The 8,981-nt window shown below is 27.5% G+C and overlaps 1 protein-coding gene across 1 annotated transcript; it reads right to left on the bottom strand.

Moving 5' to 3' along the window:
• Positions 1–6,431: 6,431 nt before the first annotated feature.
• Positions 6,432–8,714, bottom strand: LOC107909525 (protein TIFY 9). Its single transcript, XM_016837092.2, has 6 exons — positions 8,438–8,714; positions 8,166–8,355; positions 7,970–8,057; positions 7,742–7,865; positions 7,537–7,594; positions 6,432–6,892 (listed from the first exon to the last, which is right to left on the bottom strand). Exons 1-6 carry the CDS (start codon positions 8,538–8,540, stop codon positions 6,862–6,864), a joined length of 594 nt encoding a protein of 197 aa, XP_016692581.1. The 5' UTR covers positions 8,541–8,714; the 3' UTR covers positions 6,432–6,861.
• Between the last annotated feature and the right edge of the window lie 267 nt (positions 8,715–8,981).

The following is an 8,981-nucleotide window of genomic DNA, read 5'->3' as shown; positions in this document are numbered from 1 at the left end:
TTATAATTTTTAGAAGGATAAATGTATTTAGAAAGTGTATTTTGTATAAAGATTGAATTAAATTAGTCACTTTACTAATAAATGGATCAATTTAATCAATATATTATTAACAAGAATCAAATTAAATTAAATTAGATCAAAATTAACATTTATAATTTAATAACTAACATAATTTTTTTAATTTATAGTTAAACTCTAAATAAAATATTTCGATTTATAAAATTTTCTAAACATATTCACTTAAATAGTAAACAAAAAATATTAACTGTATTAAAATTTGATATTATTTAAATTTTTTAATAATATAAATATTAAAAAAACTAATTTCATCCCTTCAACCTGGATTGGTGGGTTAGGCCTACGTCTCCTCTGAGGGGAAGGGATGGGCCATAAAATTACGTGGGGGTGGGAGGCTGTCGGGGGTCCCACTCTCCTGACTGCGCGTGCAGGCCAGGCGGCCTGGGAGGCTCTCGCCTGCTGCTCGGGTCCCACCCTTAATCAACCGACCTTTTCTTCTTCTTCTTATTTCCCATCATTCTCAACTTTGTACGCTTGAGTTGAATGAGACCTATGTGTTTATTTTTTTAATATAACACTTAAAATACATTTTCACAAAATTGATTTGCCTGAATGTGTCATAGAGATACAAAATGGGGACCCACGCATATCTACTTTCTTCTTTTTACGAAAGTTGACCGTGGAATTAAATTTTGGCCTTTTCTGGATTGATTTGTCATGCTCTCACTCACGTCATCTTTTTTAACTCCAAATAATTTTTAATAAAATAATAACACTTCCTTCATTTTTAAACATATAAAATTAATTTAATATCTTCTCTAATCTCTTTTTTGTCACCCAATCATAATTTTTTTTTTTAAAACTGACAACTCAAATAATTGAGATTTTTTTTTTTGTCTATTTCCGTTAAGAAGAGTATAATGGGACATGACAGTTCTCAATTGTCACACATTATATTGGTTTAATCATAATTTTAAAAAATAATCCTCAAAATCTATAAATAATCTCAATTTAATCATAATTCCAAAAAATATAAAAATAAAAACCCCTCCCCACTCCGTCCCTTCCCATCTCTCTTCCTGTTCTTAGTGTTGACTTCCCTTTCGTCCTTGGCTTCCATGCATTTCAATTGAAATTACTTTGTGTTGTGTATTAACATCATTTATGTGCTTACCTCAAATCAAGCAACTCATTTAAAAGAAAGATCTAACATTAAATATTAACTAATCTTGAGTCAAATAACCCATAGGTACCAATTCTAGTATATAATTCTAATTTTATGCCTTAATTGTTGTTTCAATACTAAAACTTTTAATATAAGTTATTTCTTAAAATATAATCATAACTTTTATTGTTTTACGGATGTTCACATAATTAAAAAATGGATTCACATTTATACTATGAATATTGAACTGGTCACATGTTTTCTTGAAAATTTGGAGATAATTAACGAACTAAAATTTTTTAAATATCATAATTGTCAAAAAGAAATTTAAATATCATAAAGAAAATGATAATTTCCAATACGTTGGACACCAAGTTACCGACTCGAACATAGGCCTGCCTAGAGACACACAAAAGGGCTGATAGGGATTTAAAATTTTTTAATTTAATAACGTTTTAGAATAACGCATGGTTGCATTTAGAGATACTCATGGGCCGGGTTAGCTCTAACGAAAATTTTAAGTTTGAGTCTGGCCTGAAAAAGGAGTCTAAAATTTTCTCTAAGCCTAGTCCACCCCGTATTAATTTTTTTATATTATTTTTAAATATATATAATACATGAAAAATACTAAAACCATTAAAATAAAGGTTTTCTAACAAATTAAAAATAAATTTAAAAAAACCTTATATATATTTGAATAACACTAGGATAAGTGTAAATTAACAAGCAATTGCCTCTAAAATAGTAACAAAATTAACAATAAAATAAAAGTTATATAATAACAACATAATAGTGAAAAAAATAACAAGAAAATAGAAAAAAAAAAGATTGCAGCTTTTTTACATAATCGGGCCGGGCCCATGTTGAAAAAGCCTTACCCAAGGCTCGGCTAGTTTTCTAAACAGGCCTTATTTTTTTCCAAACCTATTTTTCGAGCATATATTTTTATCTAAACCCTTCCACTTTTTGAGTAGGCCCTAGGCCAAACTGGGTAGCGCGACCCATGAGCAAGTCTGATCTGGTTGTATTTAGACTCATATTTTTTAAAATTATCTTAAATTAGTTTTTTTCCCTAAAAAAAGGTACATTGATAATTTAACCCCTAGCTTGAAACTATAAATTTGGTAATTCTTTTGGTGTTAATATTAGTTGAATTTAAAATCAAATTTAGGGATTGAATTAGATTAGAGATAGAAATGTGAGACTTTTTGAAAATGCAGGGTTTATTAAATTTAGATTGGAAACTACTGTAAATGGGGTTTAATTGGGTAGTGGAAGTCCATTTTTCATTGTGAAGTTGAGCCCAGAAATGCTCAAGCCCAATTGTGAGAGGTTGTGTTTATTGCCATTTAAAAAACAAATTGAAGTCATTTGTTCGACTTCGGATTAATCGAAAAAGATTTTTTAAATCAGCCGAAAGTAGAAAAAATTGTTGAACCAACATATTTCCTTTAAATCATGCAAGTAAATGTTTATTTAATTTAAACCAAAACCATGTATGTTACATAAATAAGTTTTTTGAAATATGGAAATTCTTAGAAATAGTAGTACAAGAACTTAATTCAAAGTTTTGCAAAAAAATACTATTTTACATTCGCAAATTGGAGACTAAATTGAATTTTTTTAGAATTAGAACTAAATTGACGAATTTTGTAAACATTGAAGGACAAATTTTTTGAATATTTAATATCTAGGATCAAAATATTTGATTTTGAAAAGTTTGATGAATGAATGGTTGAAATTAATAGTTAAGTAACCAAAAGAGCAGTTTACCCATAATAATGGTGCACTGCGTTTTATTTCGGTTAATAAACGGCGTCGTATTCTCTTGTTAAAATTGGCAAATGGAATCGGCCAATTAGGGTTTTTGCAGTATATATAGTGCGCATATGTGCCACCGTCCTTCAAACTGGTTTTTGGCTGCCTTTTGTTCTCATCAAGTTTCTTCATTATTTTTTGGGGGGTTAGCTTTCAACTGTTCTATATTTTAATTGATCTGAGCAAATGATGAATGATATTAGTGTATGACTGATGTAATGATGCTTTTATAATCGAGCTTTTTAAAACTGATGCTCACTTATCCAAATGATGAAGAAACCTTCATTACTCCATGAATTTGATTTGCTTTAGTGTTGGTCTTTAGTCTTCAATGCCTTTCTACTTTCTGTCACTGGTCTGAGGTTTTAGTCTGCCGACCACTCGGAAAGCCTAAAATTGGGTCTTTCAATTTCTATTATTTTGTTTTCTTTTTCTTTTCTTCCAAATTAATTTTATCTTCATTATTTTTTTTTGTATAAAAAATTTATGTTTGTAGGACCATAATCTAAAGATAATTTAGCTTGCTTTTGACAGATTCAAATAATTTTAAATTTTATAAGTAATAATTATTTAATTTTGAAGATAATAATTCATTTTATTTTAATACATACCAAAGTAATTCAAATTTATCTTTAACAAACATAAATTATATATATTTAATATAAAATCATTTTCTATAAAATAATCAAAATGCTTATTGTATGTAAAATTTATTATTTTATGATATTATCTGAATTAATAGAAGTATTTTATTATTATTTATTATTATATTTGTTACAGTTGTGATCTAAATTCTTATTAAAATAAAATAAAGTGATAAGATGGGGGATTCACGATTTGAATAATATGTTTCAACCTTATTGCATTACTTCTATTAGATATTGATTAGAATAAAATTTTCTAAACCTGTAAATAGATGCAATCTATATTTCTTGTAATTATTCGAATTTGGCATAGTAAATTTTTTTCTCTTTTGCTCATGGTTTTTTTCCTCGAAAGAGTTTTTGCGTAAAATTTGTTTGTTCTATTTTTTTCTCTTTTCTTACCATTATCGACATTCTATTTTGACAATATTATATTGACAATTGAATAACTTTTTATCTTCCTTATTAAATTTATAAACCTAATGCTCATATTTTAAAATATTTATTTTAAAATCTAAATATATTATAATAAACTCAAACCCAAACAATATACTTATTATTATGTAAACTTGAAATAAACTATTTATTGCCCAATTCTCAAGCCCAAAATAAAAAAAATTAAATCTACTTTCGAATACAATTTGTAAAAGTTAAAGCCCAATTCAAAATATAATTTAAAAAATAATATTTTATTAAGATGTTAAATTTTTAATAATATTTTATGCATTATTAGTTATAATTATAAATATGTATTTTAATGTACTAAATTACACTTAACTATTAATTTTATATATTTTATTATAATCTATAATATAATAATGTTATTATATTAATACTTATAAAATTTAGCAGTACATAAGATATTAATTATTATCATATATTATTTTTTATTATACTGGTTGAGATATCCTCTAAGTCCCTATACTTTTCACATATTAAAAATTAGCCCTCCTATTATACTATATAATGGTATATCATATCATATAGTATATAATATATTAATAGTTTATATTATAAGCGAAGCCATAAAATTTTTTGGGGGGCCGAAATTAAATTGTATATTTGCAATTTCACCATTTTAATAGCCTATCTCTTTGCAATTTTTAAAGAATTAAACCAACTTTTTATCATTTTGGGGGTCAAAGTGTAATTTTATCATTACTAATTTAAAATTTTATAAATTATAAAATGTCCTAAATGAAAGATTTTCCATTTCAGGGGGTCGGGGCCTTTACCAGCCCCTAGCTTCGCCATTGGTTTATATATATGGTTCAATGATTGAACTTTAAAATAATGTAACATGGTATCTTTTATTATATTCTATAATCTAATAGTAATACATTATATATTAATTATTAACATATATTATTGTTTATTATTATACTGGTTGAAATATGCTCTAAGTCCCTATAGTTTTTGTACATATGAAAGGTAGCCATCCTACTATATTATATAATGTTATATCATATCATATAGTATATAATATGTTAATAGTTTATATATATGCACCAATGATTAAACATTATAATATTATGTAATATTATATCTTTTATTATAAATTATAATAATAGTTATATATAATAGTACTAGTACATCATATATTATTGTTTGTTATTATGCTAGTTGAAATATGCTCCAAGTCTATACTTTTCGTACACTAAAAAAATAACCCTCCTACTATATTATATAATGTTATATCATATCATATCATATATTAATAGTTTATATATATGCATCAATGATTAAAGATTATAATATCATGTAATACTATATTTTTTTTATTGTAACATATATTATAATAATAGTTATATATGTATTAATATTTTTAGTAATTGCTCTATACTATATTATATTCTTTTGTGTTTTAGTAATGTATTAATTTAGTATATCGATTTAAAGTTAGATTAAGTAACCGATTTTGGTTTCGGTAGTAGTTATATAATATATTATTATATTATCATTTAAGTTTAATTTTATAGATTATTATTAATTATTAATTTTATATATTTATGATGCTTATATAATTATAGTGTTAAAAATATATTAAATAAATATTTTTAAAAATTATTTAATTTTGCAAAAAAGTTATTATTAATTATTTTTTATATCAATGTCTATTATAGTTGTTCCGTTATAAAGCTGGACTTTTCCAGATTTTGAAACGAATTTATGTTGGGCTCAAATTTTTTTAAACCCAAATTAATACGAGCCAGGTTTCGCTATTTTATCAGCTCTAGATATTTTGTTATAAACGAAATCTGGTACACATAAACAAAATAAATGGTTAGAGCATATTTTTCAATACAAGTTAGTTTTGGTGGACCGACTAGTTTTTAGGATAAAATATATCTAAATTCTTATATTTCTTTCTTTACTTTTATTTATAAGAATTTATTCTCTTAATTTCTTGAATTTAAAATTTAAAATTTAATTATTAAAATAAATAAAAATTTCTATTTAGAAAAAATCATTTAATAATTGTGAAAAAAAAAGATATTCTAATAAACTTAACGCTGTAATAAACTTAATTTTTTTTAAAAAAAAATTAACATTTTATCGGTTGGACTTAAATCTAAATACGAAGAATGGGTGGAGTTAGAGCAATTTTTTAATCCTTAATTTATGCGTACGGATTCCAGAAATGAGGCCCAGTGACTAGGCCCGTCATAAAACATATCAATTCTTTGAGCACGTGCCTGTTTTGGTATACCAACCGAGCTTTCGTTTTATTACGAGTGGGGACGATAAAAAGAAGCCACCGGACAAAGGGAAAACAAATTTAGGTCTAAGAGCAATAAAAACACGTGCTTATATTAGAATAGACTTTAAAATGAGAACAGTACTTTCTCTTTTTGTTTTTTGTTTTGCAAAAGTAGAGAAGAAATGAAACAAGGTATCTTCTTCCAAGAGAAAAGTCAGTACACGTGACCTAAAAATAGAAAAAAAAAAAAAGAAAAAGAAAAAAAGAATGGCATCCAATCAGACCGTCGAGACAAGCATTAGGAAAGTGGTAGGAAATCAGTCATCCCCATCACCAAAAACGTGCGCCCTCTCAACTTCAAACTTCGAACACCCCGTCCTTAATTATTCAGCCATTCTACTCTGTATATGATTTGTATTTTACATGTCCTAAGGGATAGCTATTAAAAAACTAATATTAGATCAATTAAACTGCCCATCCACTTGGACGGCATCAAAAAACACGGTTTTTAAGGTCTAGCAAGCATATGGAGATGCACAAGTCATCCTGAAAACAAATAAAGAAAAGACACGCGTTATTATTTGACGGATTTTAATTACATAATAATAATTTCATTAATTACTGTGGTCAAATAAAGAAATTGGTTAGGAAACATTTATTAGTATTAGAGCAGAGTCCTGGTCTCCTTATTCACTACGTGTCTGTGTGCTTTTCCTTTTTCGACTTTCGGTGGAACATTCAAATTTCAAATTTAGAAGTAAACAAATATTTATTTTTAATCATACAATCTAGAAGACACTATCAAAGGGAAACATTATTTGATTATTTTGCCGACACTGACTCTTTCCATTTTCCATGTGCTTAAATGGAATCAAGCAACATAGTCTCTGTTAGGTTTGTACTGCACGATTGTTCATACGCCTCTGATTTTCTTTTATATTTTAAATATATTTAATAATTAACCATAAGTAAAATTATACTTTTAAGATCAGAAAATGAATTTGTGAATGACTATAACTCAAATGACTGATCAGATATTGTTCTTGTAGCATGGAAAATAATATAGGCAATGTGGATCGTGGACTAGCGGACTTTAAAAGATTTTGAATTTTCAATAATATGCCTTTCAATTGTTTTTTTTTTCATTTTTTAAAGTAAGATTTGGTAATTAAAAACAAAACAAAAAATACCTCTCTTTGCGCTTTTCCAGAAATCTCTGCAAAGACTTCCTCCGGGCGATTGGCAAATCTGCATAGAAATTCAAAACAATCGCTTACTTTAGCATAAATTTATTAAGATTAGAAACACTATCAGATTTTTTACACGAATTTAGCAAGTTCATGAAAATATAATATAAGCAAATAAAAAAAAGGAGGAAATTAAGCAGACTCTGACCTCCATTGAGAGTTTCAAGAAGCTGTTGTCGATCGCTAGGAGGACTTGCCACTTTTGAGTCTATTGGTTCAACATTTTTTGAGTTTCCTTCAACTTCAACCGCGAGTTTTAAGATGCTCTCCGCCTAGTCAAAATTTTATAGACAGGTTAATACCATTGAATATTTTAACAATAAAACAAGTTTTTTTAAAAAAAAAAATTGGATAATTAACTTATTGTTAAACAAACCTTATCTCGAGGTACATTAAAAACGGAAACCGTTCCGTTGTAGAAAATGGTTAAGGGAGCTGTTTCAGGACCATTCTCGGATGTAGCCCTAAATAAAAGAAGATTCACAATTTTCAAGTCAGTGATTTAAAATTTAAATCCGGTTTGTGAAGAACAAAAAGATAATTATATGGAAATTAAGGAACTAATTGAGTACCTGGCAGCAGGGGTAAGAAGAGGTAAAGCTGGAAACAGACTCTGAGTTTCTTTAGGACTGGAAGGGACCGAAAAAGACTTGTTGGAGTCCATCTGATACACATTATCCTGACCCTGCGGGTTCTTCAAACCAGAGGCAATCACGGATTTGATAAGCTCAGGATTCACCTTCGAAAGGGCGCCTTGAAGACCTGTTAAAATTAATCACGATTCAGCCATTGAAAAAACAAAGAACGAAAAGAAAAAGAAAAAAAAGAGTAGATTTAGAGGTACCTCGAAAGCTTAGACGGCGATCGAGGGATTTCTGAAACCGAGATTTGCAGCAGATCTGTTCCTCCATTCCAAAGAAATCAAGCTCGACGCTAGCTCTCGACATATTCTTTAACTAAAAATGAGAAAGACGATTTTTTTTTTTTTTTGGCTCAGTTTCGTAAAGAAAACAGATGTGTAAGGCAAGGATGAGGAGAAGTTAAATTTAAAGAGGCGGGGGCGGCAAGGAGAGAGAGAGGGGCATTAAAAAAAACTTTAAAGCAAAAAAGAAAGAATGAATGATACACGCCTTCCACGTGGAATCATTCACCCTTTGAAGGCACAAGTGCAAAACTAGATAGCATTGTAAATAGTGTAAGATGGTTTAATGGAAGAAAATAGTGAATTTAGATTTTGTATTTTAAAATTTAATTTGATTATTTATTATTACTATTATTAACCATGGATTATGCTTGAAAGGTACAATAAATGTATTAAAAAAAAGTACATTAAAGGCATTCGAGAGTTTGACTTAAGTGATAATTTTGAAATTATGATAGTTTATTTT

Source organism: Gossypium hirsutum, chromosome D02, assembly GCF_007990345.1.
Source record: "Gossypium hirsutum isolate 1008001.06 chromosome D02, Gossypium_hirsutum_v2.1, whole genome shotgun sequence".
In the NCBI taxonomy this organism is placed as follows: Eukaryota; Viridiplantae; Streptophyta; class Magnoliopsida; order Malvales; family Malvaceae; genus Gossypium; species Gossypium hirsutum.
Note: the sequence above shows the minus strand (reverse complement) of the source record. Positions and strands in the feature narration are given on the sequence as shown.

Excerpts from the sequence above, each read along its gene's own strand:
- LOC107909525 (XM_016837092.2), bottom strand. The coding sequence starts at position 8,540 with ATGTCGAGAGCTAGCGTCGAGCTTGATTTCTTTGGAATGGAGGAACAG. Across the intron at positions 8,058-8,165 it reads CTTCTTACCCCTGCTGCCAG|GGCTACATCCGAGAATGGTC; the intron begins GTACTCAATTAG and ends TCTTTTATTTAG. Across the intron at positions 6,893-7,536 it reads CTGGAAAAGCGCAAAGAGAG|GATGACTTGTGCATCTCCAT; the intron begins GTATTTTTTGTT and ends ATTTGTTTTCAG.